Source organism: Spinacia oleracea, chromosome 4, assembly GCF_020520425.1.
Source record: "Spinacia oleracea cultivar Varoflay chromosome 4, BTI_SOV_V1, whole genome shotgun sequence".
Lineage (NCBI taxonomy): Eukaryota > Viridiplantae > Streptophyta > Magnoliopsida > Caryophyllales > Amaranthaceae > Spinacia > Spinacia oleracea.
The window spans coordinates 167,287,815-167,309,498 of NC_079490.1; the positions used below are offsets into that span (position 1 = coordinate 167,287,815).

Sequence of the window (21,684 nt, forward strand, 5' to 3'; positions counted from 1 at the left end):
CGCAGTTTCTTCGTTAGGCGGTGGCTTGTTCAGCAGAAGTTGTCGCCTGATTCTCCTCGCTTCTCGGCGATCCGCTGCCTGCGCCTGTTCTTTCTCATTGAAGAGAAAATTTTGCATGATAGTCATGGCTGCGACGAGGTCTTCTCGAGAAGGGAGTGGAGGTCTGCTAGCTGTTGCGGCGGTAGCCCTTGTCGGCTGTGATCTCGCCACTGATTGCAGCTGCTCCCTGACAGGCTAAAGTCGTATCACCTAATCAAAAATAACCTAAGTCCACTAGCTAGGTAGAAAGGGAAGTCAGGATCGAATCCACAGGGAAACAGGCGTTCTTTCTACTATCAATTAATTAAACTAGACTATTGGGAACAAGAGTTGGTTGGTGATTTGTATACTAAGACTACGAACGATAATTAAACGAATATGAATCAATATATTAAGGAATCTAGGGCATAGGTTCACCAACAAATAACAATCCAGGACAACGAACGATCACGATAATAAACAAAGTAATTAATTAGACTAGCATGCTCTCTCGAATCGATACTAATCATAGACTTAGAATTAACGGGTTCTCGCTACGTATTAATCCTAATTCCACCTATTGACACAAGCCTAAACATCAAATTGCATCTCTCGAATCTTAATTTGATATTGCATAAGTACCACAATTAAACCTGCGCAAATCTAATTGTATAGTGAAATAGGAATTAATTACAATGCCAACAATCACAATTATTCAATATCCCTTCCTATTAATCATGGATCCCCAAACCCTAGAAATTAGATTACTCAAGCATATTAACAATAAACGAAGCAATTAACATGATTGAAAACATAATTAAAGCAAAACAAAGGATTGAAATAAAGGACAATACCTAATTGAAGAACAATTGCAAAGGAAAGCTTGAATTTTGGATTGAAAATAAACTAAGTGTTTGGAACAAATTAGAGAGAAAAAAACTAAGCTTAGGGAAATAAAACTAAGTGTTTAATACTTGAATGTGAGATAATAAGATGTCCAACTAAATTAACCAAGGGCTATATTTATAGTTTTGCCCAAAAAGCCCAACAAAAAACCGGAAATACTAAGGTAAACTGCGCGCACAAAAGCCCCAGGGTTGTCGTCGCCCGGTCGGGCGGCCTTCCGCCCGACGGGCGGGAAGCTCGAAATTCGCCCGACAGGCGCAGGTCTGCCCGGCGGGCGGAGAGAGAAACTTTGGAAAACATCGTCACGCGGGCGGTTGGAGATTTCTCGCTGTTGCTGCTCTGTTGGGCGCCCGATGGGCACCGGGCAGAAGTCCGTCCGTCGGGCGTCGGGCGACTGCTCGTTCCTTTGGCTTGCTCGCCCGGTGGGCGATGGGAGATCATCCGAGCGGAAGGCTAAATGTGTCCGCAACACCAAGTCTAACTTCCGGGGCTCAATCATGAACATCTAAGGCTCCCGTAAGTCGACAGTAATCGTCCCGAATCCCCTCGGGATCGTGTAGTGGCCTAAATCATCTTGAAACGGGTCTAAAAAGACCAATTTCTCACTAAGTAGTCCTGAAACTCAAGGCACACTCAAATACACAGATTAGTACTAAAAATGGCTCCTAAGAGCTCATTTAACATGTAAAAGTACTAAGGTACGGGGGTGAAAAGACTATATAAAACACACATATCACTCCCCCTCGTCGGATCCTGAATCCGTTTGGACAAGGACATCGTCCTGGTTGTCATTGTTGGGAATTTCCATTTTTCAAGTGAAAAATGGGGTGTTTTTCAAGGCTTTGAAGTGTTCTTCCCCACAGACGGCACCAAATTGTTCCGGTGTTGAAGTGGATAGAACAATGGGCTTCGAATGAAGGCCCTTTCGAGTGTGTTGAAGATCTTGCTAGCTTGAATGAATAATGTACGAATTCACCTGCACAAAGACAATGTTACTAGCCTCGGGGGTGTTTCCTAGGAAAGCCCATCCGATGCCTAAGTAAGAACAATGCTCGGATTCTAGAGAGAGAAGTTCTCTAGAGAGTAGTCTTAAGGCAATAAATTGGACGTACCTTGAGGTGTGAGCCTTGGTGGCCTATTTATAGTGTTTGCATAATAAATGCCCATACGTCATTTATTGCTATTGGACCTTGGGCCTTGGTTGATGGCTGAATAGCCTTTTGGTTGTGGCGGGTTTAATGTTGTTGTTTTGAGCCATTGGGCTTTAGACTTAATGGCCCAATTGATATTCAATTGGGAGCCCAAACAACATCCAATACGATTGATACACAATGATACTTCTTCTAGTGAATTGATGTATCTCATATTCTCATGACCCTCCATCTTTTCGAAGAGTTTATAACCCATTGAATGATTTTTGTAGGAGGTGAAATGAGTTTGCTAAGGCTTAATGTTGAAGTTATTATACAAAAATGTTATATATTTTCACAAAATTTCAATTACACTCGGTGTATAATTAAATACGGATGCGCGCAAAACCTATTGAAAGTTTTGTCCTTACTGAAACGTAGTATCACAGTGGTACATAAAAGAGTCACTTTGTCAATAGTAACTAGTTTTTAGGCCCGGACGATGCCCCGGGTTACTACATTGATAACATTAACGTTTACTTATATATAATTTTTTGTAATGATCACATGAAACATGTAATATCTTAGTGGTAAAAGCTTTATTGTTTGAACTCAAGGCCATGAGTTCAAACCTTACACAAACCATGTTTGCCATCTTTTTTATGTAGACGAAGATTACATGGAGAGAACGACTAATAAGCAGAGCGCCATGTGTCACGTAAACTTTCTTATAAACGTCTTTTAATATATAGTATAGATTATTTTGACTAGGTTAATTTGAATCTATTACATCTATATATATTATATAATAAAAGAGAGGAAATCGATGTGGTGATGACAAATGTCACTACATGATTTGCCTCTCTTAAAATAATAATTAATATTGTTATTCAAAATTAGTTTGTCTTATTTAAGGAAAATATGCACGACAAATATAATTGATTTCAATTATATATCTTCAAGTTTCCGTGAACAACAATTATCCTAAAATATTCATGTATTATGTCTAACAATATTCATATATTTACCCATAGAATATTCATAAGAAAATACGTATAATTGAAAGACCAACTAAGCTATGTTCCATGTATGATACATTTCAAAATCTACTTCCAACCTGTAAAGTACAAGGAGCTTCACAAATACTAATTGCAAATCGAAGTTCAATTATACATAAAATAATTTTCAAAAAAGATACAGATTTTCAAATCCTAGAGATAGTAACTCGCATGTAAAACCACTAAATCAAAATTCATTATAAATTAGAATCAACCAATAAGATCTCGAAACAAATTTTAAAAATTAAGTCCTGAAGTTCTAATATTTCATTAACTATCTCAAGCAAAACCTCAACAATTAACCACATATAATCGACGATTACTTAATTGATTACAATGTTGCATATATTTTTTTCATTTATATATTACTAAAGAGAGGAAATCAATGTGTAGCACATAAAATGTCGCTCTCTGATTTAACTCTGTTATAAATATAAAAAAATTATAAAAAATAAAATACTATGGTGATATGGAGGATTCTTTCCATTACCCCCCTATATATTGTCTCTTTTCAAACAAAATTAGAGCATGTTTGGTATATTATTTCTAAAGGATGGAAATAAAAACATTTAACTATTTCTATTACCTAATGTTTGGTATGAGAGGTACGATAACACAATCCCTTTTTTAATGGTATCCACTACCACCATTTCTTACCTCTTAACTTTATGGTAACAAAATTGTTACCTCCTCCATCACTATTTGTTAAAGTGACTCTTTTTCCAAGGTATATCAAACAACTTATCCATCAATCTATATTTATATATTTATATACTCTACTAAAATACATGGCACTCAGTCTGACGCTGACAAGTGTCCCTGTGTATTTTTATTTTTTTTATTTTTATTCTACTAATTAATGTCTTAAGTGATTGCCAATTCAAAAAAATTGTCCTATCATATCGAATATCCATATCTTTTACTTACACTCACAATCCGGTTGAAAACCTCTTTGAGATGACAACTATATACGGATATGTATTAACAATGTTTTAATTGTAGTTAAAATCTTGATTATTAATCCCAAAAAGAATATTTATAATGATATTGTATGACAGATACGTACTATATTATTTGGTATAACAAATTTTGATGACAAAAACTTAAAAAAATAGGTGAATTAAAATAGACAATTACGTACTTAAAGATAGTTGAATCTTAAGCTTGCCGTGTAATAGTAAAATTTGTGAGAATATTAATCCGACGGTCAAATATTATAAATAAGTAATACCTACTTCATTATTTTAATATCATAGAATATTTTCACAAATTTTTTGAGATATCTATCTATATATATTATACTAAAAGAGAGAAAATCAAAAGGAGGGTAATAAATCCAAGGAAAAAAGTGGATTTTCTTGAAAGAAGTGAATTTCTTCCTTGAATTTATCATTTGCCGTAAAATAGTACCAGAATCTTAATTATAGAAAATAAAATGATATTGTACCCTAATAAGCAATTAGGATATGCAATATAATAGTTCTATCGAATATTTCTTGGCATATTAAAGAAACTAATATTGTATCATAATTACAATACTTCGCATGCAATATATTTTTTCTATCGACAATTTCTTGGCAAATTTGTAGACTTATAATATACTTGGCCAATGGGAATATTCCTTTTATTCAATTGTTCCGTAATCTAAACAATGTAAGAGATTTTTAGTTTCATTTTATATTTTAAGCCTCTCTGTCTTTGATAATTTGATGGGTAATATATTTTCCTTTATTTTACATTGCAATTTAATGAAAAAAATTTCCTCGCAATTTCGGATAACGAAATCGATGTGGAGCTATGTCGCTCTCTGATTTGCCTCTCTTATACTTGATTCGATCTTAAAAAAAACAATCCACTATCTCTTAGGATACCTATTTTCTATTAAATTAAAATATATAAGCTTACAATAACTTATCGCATAAAACTCCATAAAAAGACCATTGAAATGATTAAATTCTGACAGAGAGAGTACATGTTATAATGTTTTGTTTACTACTCCATTATTCTAATAAGACATTGGAATAGTACAAGACTCTGTAATATGATTTTAAAATTCAAAACTCTGTTACAAAAAAAAAAGAGGTTGAGTCCAGGGTTAGCTTTTAGGCGAGTGTGTTGTGGATACACGGGTAGTGATAGATCGGGGATTAGTTATATCTTTTACCCTTTAAGAAAGAGAATGTGAGGGGTGAGTACATTTTCTATCGTGGGAGACAGGGATAGGGATGAGAATTTTAGACGAGTACGATTGTGGATACCTCGACCAACCTCAAAATCATGACTAGCTGAATAAAGTAAATAGTGGCGTAGGTGATAAGTGAGCGGGTAATGATGTAAATATAAAAGGATTAAGTAGGTATGACTATCGAAGTGAATAGTGGATGAGAATAACACTATGATTGACACATGTGATGAATGGAGATATAAATAATTTTGTTTGTGTACCCTTAATTGTGTTTTTTTTTAATAAATAAGACACAGAATGAGGGAATAACAAAGTTATCCCTCATTAATTTTAATTAGGAGAATATCTATAAGGGTCCAAATTACAGTGTAATCATATCAGACAACCAAATTGTGAATATAGTTTTAAATTCAGATCTCTCTTAACAAAAAATAATGTCGGGTCAAGCCGTCTAGGACTAGGTTTGACACATGTGATTAGTGGGGATGAAATAATTTTTTCTATGTATCTGTATTTGTTTTTTTTTCTTTTAATAAATAAGACACTAAATGGGGCAATAACAAATTTATCTATCATTAGTTTTAATTAGGAGAATATCTATAACCTATACGTGTCCAAAGTATAATGTAATCAGACAACCCAATTATACTCATAGAATTTTAAAATTCAAAACCCTCTTATCAAAAAATGATGTCGGGTCCAGTCGTTTAGGGATTGGTTTGAGGCGGGTGTGGATACACGGACGGGTGATGAACCGGGGTTAATTTTATTTTCCGCCCTCGAGGCGGGGAATAGGATGGGGATGAGTATCGTACCTAACATGGTGGGGTATCGGATATGTGTTAAATGATTGGGTCATGATGTAGATGATAGAGGAGTATTAAGTAGGTATGCTTATGGAAGTAAAAAGCAGATGATAACAAATTTATGTTTGACATGGGATATAAAAGGAAGAATGTAAATTTATCTATGTACCCTTATTTTATTTTATTTTTAATTAGTTAAATAAATAAGACACAGAATGGGGCAGTAACAAATCTATTCATCATTATTCTTAATAAGAAGATTATTTATAAGCTCTATTTTTACGATAATTGTCTATAGCTATAGTTTTGATATGCAAATTTAATATTCATATCATAAATCGTGCATCGCACGGGTACTATACTGTAATACCACGAATTTTTAAAACTCGATTAATTAGGCTTAATTATTTTTATTTAGCTTAAAATCGTTTTAAATCCTAAATTCGAACTTTATTTTTAAATTACGAAGTTTTATTTCTCTTGACATTCTAAGATTTGTTACACGATTTACTTTTCGGATTTTATAATATAATTTTTCTTTTTTATTTACGAGCTTAACGACCTTTTTAAATCTTAATTATTTTCGGATTTTTGATAATTTCGAAAAGTTCTTATTTTATTCGAAAACTAAATTTATTTTTCGTTAACGATTTTTTTTTAAAAAGAGATTATTTCGAAACTTATTTTTAACCATTTCTATTCCAATTAATTTCCTAATAATAGAAATCAATTTTCTGAATTTTGGCCTAATAATATGAAATTACGAAAATGCCCTTGGAGCACCAAAAATTCCATTTCCCTTTCTTTCCTTGCTCTCCACGTACCAAGCAAAAATGAAGAATTTCTTCATTTCTCTCTTCCCTGAATTCAGTCCATGTTCATGCCTTGCTCCCCAAGGACCTAAGCTTCTCTTTCACTCCACTTAAAACTATAAATCAGATCAAAGTCTGCCCCAATTCTTCATTCAATCAACTCCAATTTCAATTGAATTTCAATAACTAGAAATCAATTTTACTCCCCTTTTTGTTTCCTGTTTGTTCGAACCACCACCATCGCCGGTGGCTGCCACCACCATTGTCTACTGTCAACCACCCAACTCCACCACCTAGCCGCTCCGTTGGATCACCACCGCAACACCTCCCTAATTCCTCTTCCCTTCCCGCAGCCACCCACTCCCCTGTTCCCTCCTCCTTTCTTCTCTTGCGGCACCACCAGCGTCGCACCACCGCTCCCAGCCACCCTCTCCACTGTGTGAACCCACCTCCGTCCCCAATAACCGGCGAGCCGCCGCCCAGAACGGCCCAGAAACACCCTCAACATCCCCTGCCTTGTTCGACCTTCCTCTCCCCTCCCCTTGTTGTTCCGCCGCCTCGGAACCACCCCACCTCCGACTCCTTCCAGGCGAGGTTCCGGTACCACCCAACGACACCGAGAAACCCGATCCCCGCCGCCACCTTCTTCCTCTCCTCCTCCCTTTCGTGTTCCCCTGTCTCGGCCCTCCCCTGTTCTTCGCGTCAGTTTCAAAAAAAAAAAAAAAAGAGGAGAGAACGAGTTCCAGTAATTGGAACTTGGTTCTTTCATTTTTCACATTATGGCCCAACTCTTGTCTTAGGCCCAATATCCTAAAGTAAGCTCCATTCTCTCTAAAGCACTCATGTTAATCAATTATTATTTGTTTTAAATGAAATTTAAATGATAAATTCAGATTTATATTTTGGACTGAAAATTGGATTTAAATAATATTTTCGTTAATTGATAAAATTAAATAATGTTTCATGTAAATCGATTTATGAAACTTTGATTGAAATTTCGTTTAATAATATTTTCAATAATTTATAAAATTATACTTTTGTTAAATTCATTATTTCAAAAATTTCACTAACTATAAATTTATTATTATTTTTAAGTATTTATTAATTTAATACTAATTCAATAATTCGATATGTTGAAAGAAATTGGACTCGGGGCTCAGGAAGGACGATCCATCAGACAGGGAGTATAAAAACTACGGTTGAGGTAACGGTTATTGCTAGTACCCGCATTCCCTTCGAAATGTATTTATGAATGATGTTATGAATGATTGATGTTTTATAATGATGTTTTATGAATTGCGGGATTACAAGTATGATTTGATTGAATTGTTTTACGATAATGCAGCTTTATGCAAAGTATTGATTTAATGAATTATTATTCCTGAAAGAAATGATTTTATGAAATAACGAGATTTGATGGTTTATTGAACCACCCTGAACAATTGAGATTTTCCTGATTAATGTTCGATTAAAAGAAATGTAAACATGATAAATAAAAGTGTAAGAACTGGTCAAGTTCCCCTGATATGGAGCCCAGGCTCCCCCTGATAAGAAGCACTGGCTTCCCCTGATATGGAACCAAGGTTCCCCCTGATAAGAAGCACTGGCTTCCCCTGATATGGAACCAAGGTTCCCCTGATAAGAAGCACTGGCTTCCCCTGATATGGAACCAAGGTTCCCCCTGAAATGAAGCACTGGCTTCCCCTGTTATGGAGCATTGACTCCCCCTGTTATGAAGCACTGGCTTCCCCTGTTCGTAGGAGACGTCCTACCATGTTTTCCTGTAAAGTCATGACGACCAGAATAAATACTGTTAAAAGGAAAAAGATTAATGAAATGATGTTCCTGAAATGATGTTCCTGAAATAATATTCCTAAAATTAATGTTCCTGAAATGATGTTTTTGAAATGATGCTTCTGAAATATTGATTTATTAAATGTTTTACTATATTCTATTCTCCCTGTTTATTAAATAAAATGAATTGAAATGATGTTACGATGCTAGGGTAACTTGTTACTGAGTCTTCGGCTCACCGTTTTGTTTTCCGTTTTAGGTACTGCTGGGGACCACGGAAACGAGTAGTGGCGAGGATTTCACTATTACCAAGTTCACCTAAGTTAATGTTAAGTTGTAACAAGTTTCAGTAAAGATTCGAGATTAAGTTATGTACTTTGATTAAGGAATTGAGAAGGATGATTATGTGAATTTTGGAGTTTAATAGCTTATGATTGATAGTTGCCTTGTAATTCCCAAGAGGGAGTTACGGCGGGTAATGTCCCGACCGAATTAGGTTAATTCCGCTGCTAATTATGATTAAATAATTGAATTAGAGGTCGGGGCGTTACATATACTAGTTACATTGTACTGAAACATACAACAGGAGTGATGAAAAAAATTTCCGCTAAAAAAAATCCAAACAACTCTACTTTGTATTTTTAATTTACTTTATATCCTTATTTTTTTATGATTTATATATGGAAAAAAAATTTGTTCATTGATTACAAAAATATTATATGCCACGCAATTATAGTTTGCTAAAAATGACTTTTGGTAATATTTTAGCCAAATCCTATATTAAGAATGGAAAATGTTTTACTCAATATTTTAATCAAATCAACACATGAGTATCAAATATTTTGGTCAAATTAGCATACCAACATATAAAATATGTAATATGTAAAAAATAGTCAAATAATTTTAAATTATCCGTACATAAACGGGACCTATTCAAGTAACTAACTAAGATTACCGGAGTAATTTGACCACGAAACTGAGATTAACTCCCTAACAGTTTTTGTCAATTGAGACATGTACAATAACAAGAAATAGAAAAATATCTAAACAAGTCACAAAATCTGGGAGTTTTAACGTGGTCGTCTATGTAACCACAAAAGAAGCTTCAAACTGGTTTATCATTTTCTTGCACAACCAGAAAACTCCATTTCCCTCCCAAATTCAAGAAACCATAAAACCTGAACTCGTGGCTTCTCAACCTTCTTCACAGTGTTTACCAATGGAGAGAGCCATGCTGCTGCGCTCACTCTCCTCCTCCGCCCCAACGCGCCTCCTCTCCCGCGCAGCTCGTCGCCGTTTCTCTTTCTTCAGTCGTCGTAATTTCAATTCTCAAAACCCTAATTCCCGCAACCCTGTCTCTCTCCTTCGCCACCACTCCGTATTACGCCCTATCTCCTCCTTATCTCTTCCTCTTCCTCCTCCTCCTTTCGATGGCGGCCGGCGAGCTGCTTTCTCGTCTCTATCTCCTCAAGCTGTTGCCACTCCTCACTCCGACTCCACCTCTGCTTCAGGTAATGGATAACATTCAATCATTTCGATTGCATATTTTTTATTATGTTGCGAATTTGTCATTTGGTAGCATTTCGGCATAATACAGTAAGATTCTGCTACAATTGCTTAATTTTTTTTATTGATTGAGTGGATTTATTCAATGTTTTGGTGGTGTAGAAATTGGAAAGCATGACGGTGAGTATGCCGAGAAGCTTGGATTTGAGAAAGTTTCGGAGCAGTTTATTGATGAGTGTAAATCAAAAGCGATATTGTATAAACATAAGAAAACTGGTGCTCAAGTTATGTCTGTTTTGAATGATGATGAGAACAAGGTGTTTGGCATTGTTTTTCGCACTCCTCCGTAAGTTGCACACTACTTTATATTCATCTTATCTTATCTATTCGCCATTATTTAATGTTGTTGTTGTTGTTGGATTTTGATGTCTACATTTACAATGCATCGCAAATATACTAGCATATAGTTTTATCTGATTATCTAGAGTTTAGAGACAGCATCGTGTTTTTAAAAGCTTTAGATGGTTTTCTTCAGTACCAGGCCGATTGGTTTGGTTACCTTTGTCTTTGAAGAGCTTAAGTATGGTTCTTAGTCCATTTCTATACTGCTGTAGTATAGTGACGGAGATTATGACCAATTTGTGAGCTGGATTTATTAAGGATCCTCAAATCTATGAGTAGACCTGTAGTCTAGTAAGCTATGAAAAGAGATACTGAACCAGTGAAGAGTTAGGGATTTCAGGCTTCTAACTTAATGCGAAGCCGAAGGTCCATTAAAAGGATATAAATTGTTTTCTTGAAAATTTAAAGACACTTCAAATTTATGTCCTTGTTGGCTTTTATGCGATTTCAGAGGGATTTGCCGAAGCAATTTAATGCTCTTCAGCTTACATATGGCTTGACTACTGTGATAATGTGATATACCCAGACCTTATATTTGAGTGCTCTAGCAAATGCGTTGATTCAGATGGTATGGCAACTCGATGTTGATGTTATTGTGTCCCAGTCTCCCTTATAACTTTTGATGGTCATTGCAGGAATGATTCAACTGGGATTCCGCACATATTAGAACACAGTGTGTTGTGCGGCTCCAGAAAATACCCTCTAAAAGAACCTTTTGTTGAACTTTTGAAAGGGAGCTTGCATACCTTTCTGAATGCTTTTACATATCCTGATAGGACTTGCTATCCTGTTGCATCTACTAACACCAAGGTATGTGCTTTTCTCTTGGTAACTAGTTCTGATGGCATCCTTGGGCACACATGAATTTTTATTTATAATTAAATTACATTGTTGAGCAGGACTTTTACAATTTGGTGGATGTTTACTTGGATGCGGTTTTTTTCCCAAAGTGTGTGGAGGATAAATGGACTTTCCAACAAGAAGGCTGGCATTATGAGCTTAATGATCCGTCAGAACCAATTTCTTATAAAGGTCCTTAGCTGATAACTTGTTCATAACTTTTTAACCTAGTATTTTTCTAAATTTTTATGTTTCCGTGGTGATATCATGGACAGTATCCTATGTTCTGTAATTCTCTTCACATTGATAAGTTTGAATGCGGATTCAGGTGTTGTCTTTAATGAGATGAAGGGTGTTTATTCCCAGCCAGATAATGTTTTAGGTCGCACCGCTCAACAGGTCTGTCTTTCACTGGGTTTACTTCCCTTAATGACATTGTTTAGTACCATTGTTATTATAAATGTGAAAGATGTCTCAAATGATTTTTGAAATGACTTATGGTCTTATGATTTGTGACTAACAATTTTGGGTTTTATAAAAAATCATCTGAATTGCTGCCACTTAGTAATCTATTGTTTTATTACTTTTAACTCTCTTCACGCGGTGAACGATTTTGCTTCTGTGCTAAATGTATTTGTCATAAAGGTATTTTCGGGAACTATATGTGTGTGTTTTCCTCCCAAAGAGTTTGCGAAATACAATATGGAAAACTATATTAAGACATACACCAAAGGGGCAAAGGTGTTTATTGAGTAACAATTTCAAAAACTAGTTACAAATTTTGCTAAGGCTTTACTTTTTACTGTGCTAAATTTAGTATTTTGACATGTTTAAATTAAGCGGGCTCATTTAGTGTCATAAAATAAATCATAATTGCTTTTGAAAAATCATCACTAAATGAACACATTTAGTTAATAATTTACTCTATTTTGTTGTCATGTCTAATAAGTCGGTTAAAAAACTCAGCCAACCCACTTATTTAGTCATTTTTTATTCTGTTGGTTAGTCGGGTATAACCGTTGTATGAAAAGGGCACCTAGGCGCTAGGGTAAAGCGCCTTTTTTGCTCCAGATGAGGCGCACAACATTGTTTTTTTTTTTAACAAGTTTATACCCAATGAGGCGCACCGAAGCGCGCATAGGTGCAACAAGCCAACAAGACCCCTATCGCCTTAGTGCGCCTTGAGCCTTTTTATACATTGTAACTTAGCTAGCTCTATAACTATGACTACCATTTATGCTATACTTTACAAAATTTGGTAATTCAAGTGATATTTGGGGAAATATTCTTTTATTGGTGAGGTCTTTCGTGAGAGTGGTTGCTGAATAGCAATGCTTTAACGATCTTCTAATTGCTTTACAAATATGTGTTTGTTGAACAATGCTTATTTGGTTTCGATAACTTTTAGGCACTCTTTCCGGATAACACCTATGGTGTAGATAGTGGTGGAGATCCAAATGTCATTCCCAAGCTCACCTTTGAAGAATTCAAGGTACGTGACATTCAAGGGTGGTTTATTGAGTCTAAAATCACCCATATTTCTGATCTTCTTTGACAGTTCTATCGTGAGCATAATTGATGTATATGTTTGTTTATGTTTTCTTGGCTTAGAAGACAATTCGACGATGTGATATTTCTAGAAATTAGGGCGCATCCGGATTTTGCATTTCTCATACAGTATTCAACATTTCATGTGCTTGTGCAGATGTTACATTCTGTTCATAGGTCATAAGGTACACAATAGTTCTCAATTTGAGAATCCAATTGCTGTCTGACTTTCCCATTACTAGTGTACTTGTTGGAACATTGTAGTTCATGGATTTCGTATGTAAAACAACTGTTAATACTTGTACTAGCTCAAATGTTGGAACATTTTTGGAAGGGACTTTCCTCAAATCATTATCCATGTGCTTCAAAGTTTCAACCAATAGACATGGATTTCATATAAAGGACAAAGGGCAAATGATTCTTCCCTGGAAGCATGTCACTTCTTCCACGGAAATCAACTTTGAGAAATGCTGATTTCCTTGGAAGAAGTGAATTTCTTCCTTGGAATACCACCTCCCAGGACAAAGGGCAAATATTTCTTCCAAGGAAGAATTTCCCTTCTTTCATGGAAATCAACTTTGAGAAATGCTGATTTCCTTGGAAGAAGTGAAATTCTTCCTTGGAAGTTGGAATAATCAACTCCCAGGACAAAGATATAGAGCCAAAGGGAGATAGTGAATCTCCCTGCCTCAGACCCCTCTTTTTCTAGAGAACCCATACAACTTGTTACTCGCAATTCGTCTTTAGAAAATACCAAGTGGCAGCGACACTAGTCATTTTCAGCTTTACCAGTTTTTCAGAGAAGCTAAGAAGTAAGAACTATTAACTCCTTTCGAGGATGACTAAGAGACATAATCAAGTGCTTTTCATCGTTCATTTGAAACATTGGTTAATTTTATAGTGAGTGTACAATCAATAATGCCAAGCTCATGAATCTTAGCCCTTTGATGTAGGCTGCTTCCTTCACTTTCTCCAAAAGCACATGGCTGTCTAGATTAATCTTTTTCAGATTCACACCATTCGGAGGATGGACTAATGATGTTTCCTTTAGATGAATTGTCTTTTTCACCCTTCTGTTCTTCATGAGGATCCTGTGTCTGCAACTTACATTGATAATTCTTCATACCTTCATCTGTGGATGCTTCCACGTGATAGGGAGGTTTTTCTTTTTGAGAGGCACATGATAGGGAGGTTGGAGCGGTTTATATATTTGTGGAGGTTTCAGATTTCTGGTTATCTGAGATTGTGACTCCAGGGTACGGGTTGGGAATTCTGCAGGAACATTTTTTTGCATGCTTTTCTTAGGCGCTTGTTAACATGTCACCCATCCGTTCATCGTCAGATAGCTCAATTTGTTTGGAGTAAATAGTTAACATTTTGTCAGGAGATGTAAGTTTGCCCCTTCTCAGTGGGGTTATCGTAGGTGCATTTTGTGGCATTTGGGATGACCAAGGATAAGTTCTTGTGGTGTACTAGCTATTATGGCAATTTTTGTGGTGTTTTTTTGGTTATGGAGGAGTTCCCGTTGTTTTTCTCAGGAGTGTCTCTTGTATTCAAATTTCTTTGGAATAGAGTATCCTATTTAGCTACGTTGTGGCCTGTGAGCTAAAGCAGTTTAGTCTTTTAAGGGCTAACTTTACATCCGAAATTTAAAGGAGTTGGGTTCTTTGTAAGTGTAACCTTTTAGCTTTTTCTTTGAGGACATCTTATCTTTCTGCTTTTTAGCTTGCACAATATTTTTGATTTTCTATATATTCATAATAATTTTTCCCCTTACATGAAAAGCACCATTCAGAGGTCCTCAATCTCAGTTATGCATGTTTTTTTATGCGCACTAATGACTCTTCAGATATATTGTAACTTACACGGAACAACTTTTATTCGTTCTTCAATTTCTTGAAGTTTTAAAAGACTGATAATTGCAGTCTCTGAGACGTTTTTAACAACAAGCTCATTGCGAACCTTTAGCAAAAATGTGTATGATCAGGTAGACACAGGGAGAAAACATCATGAGCATGGGTGCTATAAATTTGGCTCAAATTCTAAGAGCTATAAATTTGGCTCAAATTCTATCCATGCGTGGTCTCTAGTCATGAAATCAGCTCTTTCAGAAGTCAGAGCCACTGGTAGCAGCCATATCCTTCTATAAACCTCTTCTCATCTCTCCTATAAATGCAATAGACGAACCTAATTCAGAATTAGCCCTCTGCAACTATGGAAGTAAGGGTTTGAGACTTTGAGTAGAGCAGAGAACCATTGAAAGTTAAAAGTCCTTCCTCCAAAACTCCAGATATGCCCAGATATTCCCATTATAACTAGTCATGAAATCAGCTATTTCAGAAGTCAGAGCCACTGGTAGCAGCCATATCCTTCTATAAACCTCTTCTCATCTCTCCTATAAAAGCAAAAGACGAACCTAATAGCTCTGAAATTTAGAATTATCCCTCTGCAACTATGAAAGTAAGGGTTTGAGACTTTGAGTAGAGCAGAGAACCCTTGAAAGTTAAAGGTCCTTCCTCCAAAACTTCAGATATGCCCATTATATTGTTGTCAATAATTTTTAACAAACCAAATGCTAGCAAAGTACCTATTAGAGACAATCAGAGCATGTTGACCTCTAATCAAAGCAAATGCTAGCAAAGGCTTGGCTATGTCAACTTTAATTCTTACCCTGGTTCTGAGACCTCCTTTGTACATTAGATTATTTGCTAATGTGATGCATATGGACAGGACTTTCACCGAAGATTTTACCACCCTAGCAATGCAAGGATATGGTTTTATGGAGATGATGATTCAAATGAGCGTCTTCGCCTGTTGAGTGGTATTGTCTTGGCACTCAATTTTAGCGTTAATGCTGACGGGGCCTTTGTCCATCTGTTCCACTTAATCTGATATGCCACCTAATTTTTACGTTCATTGCAGAATACCTAGATAAGTTTGAGGCGAGCTCAGCTTCCAATGACTCAAAGATTCAACCACAAAGACTATTCTCAAAACCTGTCAGGATTACAGAGAAATATCCAGCCGGTGATGGTGATGATTTGAAGAAACAGCACATGATTTGTCTTAATTGGTTGTTGTCTGATGAGCCTCTGGGTTTGGAGACCGAGCTTGCAATTGGGTTTTTGAATCATCTTCTTTTGGGAACCCCAGCCTCTCCTTTGAGGAAAATCTTGTTGGAGAGTGGCCTAGGAGAAGCTATTATTGGAGGCGGCATTGACGATGACCTTTTGCAGCCTCAGTTTAGTATTGGATTGAAGGGTGTTCAAGAGGATGACATTCAAAAAGTAGAAGAACTAGTGATAACAACGCTTAAGAAACTGGTTGAAGAAGGTTTCGATTCAGATGCTATAGAGGCATCCATGAATACTATTGAGTTCTCTCTTAGGGAAAACAATACAGGCTCCTTCCCACGCGGACTGTCCCTAATGCTTCAGTCTATGGTAAGATGTATGATTTTATTCTGAATGTTTTAAAACTATGACCACCCCCAACCCCCTGGAAACAGCTCATGTTTAAGCTTCTGAGTCACTTTTGTTGCTTCCATTTTTTTATTTGGTGGTGTAGGGAAAATGGATTTATGATATGGATCCTTTTGAGCCTTTGAGGTGGGAGAAACCACTGATGAAGCTTAAGGAAAAAATAGCCGCAGAAGGCTCTAAAGCTGTGTTTTCTCCTTTAATTGAGAAGTATATCCTGAATAACTCTCATCGTGTAACAGTTGAAATGCAGGTGAGCAATTGCTTTTTTTTTTTTGTCTTCTTTTGCTTGTGGTATAAAATGTAGATATATTACTTTATCAGCTTTCATATGATCCTAACACTATTGCTGTCAGCCTGATCCGGAGAAGGCTGCTCATGATGAGGCTGTCGAAAAAGAATCTTTGGAGAAGCTCAAGGCAAGCATGACAGAGGAAGATCTAGCAGAGTTGGTTCGTGCTACCCAAGAATTGCGCTTAAAGCAGGAAACCCCAGATTCACCTGAAGCTTTGCGGAGCGTTCCAAGTCTCTCTTTGCATGACATCCCGAAAAAACCTATTCATATTCCCATTGAGGTTGGACACTTGGACCCTCTTTTTCATTTTCGGCGTGTTTGGGTTGCTGGTGATCTGTTATAGCTTTTTATTAGAGAAACCTTATTTAAGAAATTTTTCTTGCAGATTGGGGATATCAACGGCGTGACTGTTCTGCAGCATGACCTATTCACTAATGATGTCATTTATACTGAAGTTGTTTTTGATATGAGTTCCCTGAAACAAGAGCTTCTCCAATTTGTACCTTTATTTTGGTAAGATCCACTTAATAGTTGCCTAGTTGGTAATCATGGTGGAACCGTCTGTTGTCTTTTCTTTCCAATTTCTTTGTTCAGTTATCAGTTGTTCTTTTGATGCATTCCATGTGCACAAGGTTTATGTTTCTCATCAATCCCGATCTTGAATTCTTTCCTTATTCAATGCAGTCAATCATTGTTGGAGATGGGTACCAAAGATATGGATTTTGTGCAACTTAATCAATTAATTGGAAGGAGAACAGGAGGAATATCTGTTTACCCTTTTACTTCATCTCTAAGGGGTAGTAAGGACCCGTGTGCTAAGCTGATTGTCCGAGGAAAAGCAATGGCTGAACGCGCTGACGACCTTTTCAATCTGGTATGTTCTCTTTCTAGAATCTGTCACCCAGAATTCAGATCTGTAGGGCAAGAGTGATATAAACTGTCCAATTTTTTTATGAAACTCTTTCTATTAACTTTCGATCTTGGACCACCTCTTTTTTTTTTTTTTTTTTCTTTTCTTTTTGGTTATGATTTGTGCATAGTAAAAGGGTTTCCAGAAGTATCAGCGTTTGGTGACTTGTACTCCTGAAAATAATTTCATTAAGCTTATCATTTTTCAACTGTTGCCTTTTTGTTGATAAGTGATTTTAAATAAAATGAAATATGAACAGCAGAAACAAATTACAACAGAGGACTAGTTATCCTCATAGCAGCAAGAACAAAATACAAAATTATCCAAGTTTCTTTGAATTTCCCTCATTGTATACAAAGCCCCCACTAACATTCTGTTCAAAACTTCAAACCATAACCACCACATAATTGCCATATAAGCCTTATCCTACAAGATGATCTTCTCCTGTCCAAAGCCCATAAAAATCTTGCATTTATTCCAAAAGAAGTACTAACATTGTTTTTCTTGTATATTCTAGATGTATCGTGTCCTTCAGGAGGTTCAGTTCACTGATCAACAGCGCTTCAAGCAATTTGTTTCTCAGAGTAAAGCAAGAATGGAGGTATAAGTTAAAATTCATGTTTAGTATTTTGTTGTTGTTATGGTGGTCAGTCGATCTTTATTCAAGGCTGCCTTAGCTTTTGTACTCTTACCATAGCCAAGAAATTATGTTTCCAGAACCGATTGAGGGGCAGTGGTCATGGAATTGCAGCTGCAAGAATGGATGCAAAGTTGAATTCTGCTGGTTGGATTTCTGAGCAAATGGGTGGTATCAGGTAAGACCACTTCTTCTTTCACAGTTACGTGACATTTCACTATTCTGATGTAAAATTTTCCTACTAAGCAAAGTTTAAAATGCTGATAGGGTTTGCACCTTGCAATATATTTTCTTCTATGCTTTGATATTAAAGTAATTATTTTGTGGTGTACCTCTACTCCTCTAGTTACCTTGAGTTCCTGAGAGATCTGGAGGAGAAAGTTGATCAGGATTGGGAAGGGATCTCTCTCTCCTTGGAGGAAATTCGCAAATCTCTACTTACAAAGAAGCACTGCTTGGTAAATTTGACTGCTGATGGGAAAAATATTACAAACTCAGAAAAGCATATTGGCAAATTTCTTGACTCGCTTCCGGACTTCTCTTCTGAACCAAATACGTGGAATACTCAGCTCTCTTCTCAAAATGAAGCCATCGTGATACCCACTCAAGTAATTCCCACATTTTTTTCCCCTCAACTCGTCTGTCCAACTTGTTTTTAGGTTTTATGTTCTCTTTTCTTGTATAGTTGAAATTATTGCAAGTGATGAACAATTCCCTTTGTTCCTCCTTAGGTCAACTATGTTGGGAAAGCTGCTAATGTATATGGAGGTGGTTATCAGCTTAGTGGAAGTGCTTATGTCATTTCGAAATATATCAGTAATACATGGTTGTGGGATCGTGTACGAGTGAGTGGCGGTGCTTATGGAGGTTTTTGTGACTTTGATACTCATTCAGGTGAATAGTATGCTGTGAGCTTGAGTACATCTACAAGTTTTAGCTTCTGTTTTCGGAACTCATGTTTGTCCTATTTTCCAGGGGTTTTTACATTTTTGTCCTACCGAGATCCAAATCTGTTAAAAACGCTTGATGTTTACGACGGAACTGGAGATTTCCTTCGTGGACTGGAATTGGATAATGAAGCTCTCGCCAAAGCAATCATTGGGACCATCGGTGATGTTGACTCATATCAACTGCCTGATGCCAAAGGTTATACTAGGTAATGGTCAATTTTTGATCTGAAGAAACATATAGTTCTGATATGTCAAGATGAGTGTGGAATTGTGGATGCTCATTCTAAGTTATTGTAGAATGAGATAAGCCATTATTTTGGTTGCATATGTAGTCTGGATAAGTCAGTCAAAAGTTGAATATCACTTAGAAGCCCCCTCTTCCGCCACAGTAATTTTGGATACTATCGTTTTGAACATGAAATGAGGGGGAAAAGGATAAAAGGATACAAATTACTCCCCTACACAATGACACATTTTCTTGAGGAATGCCAGCTAAAATTCAAGCTGCTGACACCTCTACAATGTCTTTTCATTTGTCTTTTTTTTTTGTGTGGCATCTAGCCGATTATGGGGCAGTTTGAGAACAGGTTATATTTTTTTGAGGTCGAGTTTTAGTATTTTGTTTGGTGAGTTGTAATACTGGAGTCTTCAAGAAAGACAATTTGTCTCTGGGTCTGCCTATTGTTTTAGATGTTTTATCTTATGAAAAGGTAAATATCTTTTTCTAATGATCAATTGTGATTTATTTTCTCAGTTTGTCACGGCACTTACTAGGAATCACGGAAGAAGAAAGAGAAAAAAGACGCGAGGAGATATTATCAACAAGGTAATTTTTACTCTGGATTATTTCCGTATCTGAATTGCTTCTAAGCTTTTATACAAATTTTTAACCAGTAGAAGAAACCTTCATCCACTGGGGGTTGAAAAATGGGAGGTCAGGATGTATGTGGCGTTATTGTTGAGTACTAAAAGTCTAAAACCACCAGAAATAACTTTTCTATTATTTTGCAGTAGAAAATAAAACACAAAATATTGTTGATGCATTTTGTTTTAATTGTGCTAGACTCTGTGAATTGTTTACGTTGTAGTTGACTGATTTCTCGCCAATGTAAATAAACACTTCGTATATTCCCTCTGTTTCGAAATAATAGGTACACTTTGACTTTTGACACTATTCACAAATTTCAATTTGACTATCATTTGTGATTTATGGGTAAGGAAAAATATAGTCGTGTGGTCTTGTTTGATTCGTCTCGATATGTACTTTCGGAATATCAACTTTTTATACTTTTGCCGAATACAAAATTAGAGATATTAAGTTCCATGCATTTACATTGACAACCGTGAAAAGGTAAATTGTCCCCATTATTTTGAAACGGAGGGAGTATGTTATATTGTCTCTTTCTATCTCATTCACTGTCTCAGTTTCCTCTTTATTGTGTGTGTGTTTTGTGAGGGAGGAGGGTGGTTGGTTGATCGTAAACTTTCAAGGTGCAATACTGTAAAGGTGGAATCTTATGAAAGCTATTATGTTGTGCAGTGTAAAGGACTTCAAGGAATTTGCAGATGCAGTTGATGTAGTCAAAGATAAAGGAATTGTAGTTGCCGTTGCATCTCCGGAAGATGTTGAAGCTGCAAAGAAGATAGATCCCGACTTCTTCCAAGTGAAGAAAATGCTGTAAGGTATTGGCTGGTTTGCAGGGAGAGAAGTAGACTGTAGATCGGAAACAGTTGATAAGATTGCAAAAGGAGTTCTCGTGCCCTGATTTTTCGAGTGGTATGAGATCATTTTTACCCTGACAAAGTACAATTGCCATGATAGCTGATCATAGACTAGTGATTTTCTTTAGTAGTCTTATATGAACAGTGGTTAAAATTTTCGTGATGTTGATGTGAGTCTCAAATGTTGTACAGTTACACAGTTCACTTCGCATTGCCGTCACACGTGCAGGTTGAAAAAAATATTAATAATAAAATTGCATTTTGTCAGTCGTAAATAATATGCGTTCCCTTTTTGATAACATGGTGATTAATTTAGCTCTTTGATTTGGTTTCTGGAATATGCAAATTTGCACTTTCGCTTCTTTTTGATGTGTACAAGTTGTTAGACTGCTGAGCAGAATGCAAGTTATATCGGTGACGGGGTTATGGTTAGATGCAGTAACAATGCTTTCAGAGGTACCAATTTTGTATAATTTATTTGCTGCTGTGACATTCAAGGGGCAACAAGAATTGTGTTTTAAAGTTTGGTATGTAAGAGCAAGCAGTGCTCATCTTGTTAGTTAATTCACGCGAAGGTCTCAAATGGCCTAGCAGTGTATGTTGTTTTAGTTTGAACTCTTTATTAATGTATGATTAAACCTATGTAAAAAAGAAAGACATAAAAGGGTTGGATTACGTTTCATCTT

The 21,684-nt window shown here is 36.2% G+C and overlaps 1 protein-coding gene across 1 annotated transcript; it reads left to right on the plus strand.

Moving 5' to 3' along the window:
• The first annotated feature begins 9,787 nt into the window (after positions 1 to 9,787).
• LOC110790868 (presequence protease 1, chloroplastic/mitochondrial) lies at positions 9,788 to 21,297 on the plus strand. The gene is made up of 19 exons (XM_021995630.2): positions 9,788 to 10,220; positions 10,378 to 10,561; positions 11,253 to 11,427; positions 11,517 to 11,649; positions 11,786 to 11,856; positions 12,866 to 12,949; positions 15,736 to 15,826; positions 15,928 to 16,448; positions 16,573 to 16,737; positions 16,841 to 17,059; positions 17,165 to 17,292; positions 17,464 to 17,653; positions 18,207 to 18,290; positions 18,407 to 18,504; positions 18,673 to 18,934; positions 19,058 to 19,220; positions 19,302 to 19,482; positions 20,031 to 20,102; positions 20,817 to 21,297. The coding sequence occupies exons 1-19, from the start codon at positions 9,929 to 9,931 to the stop codon at positions 20,956 to 20,958; spliced, it is 3,255 nt and encodes a 1,084-aa protein (XP_021851322.2). The 5' UTR covers positions 9,788 to 9,928; the 3' UTR covers positions 20,959 to 21,297.
• Positions 21,298 to 21,684: the final 387 nt, after the last annotated feature.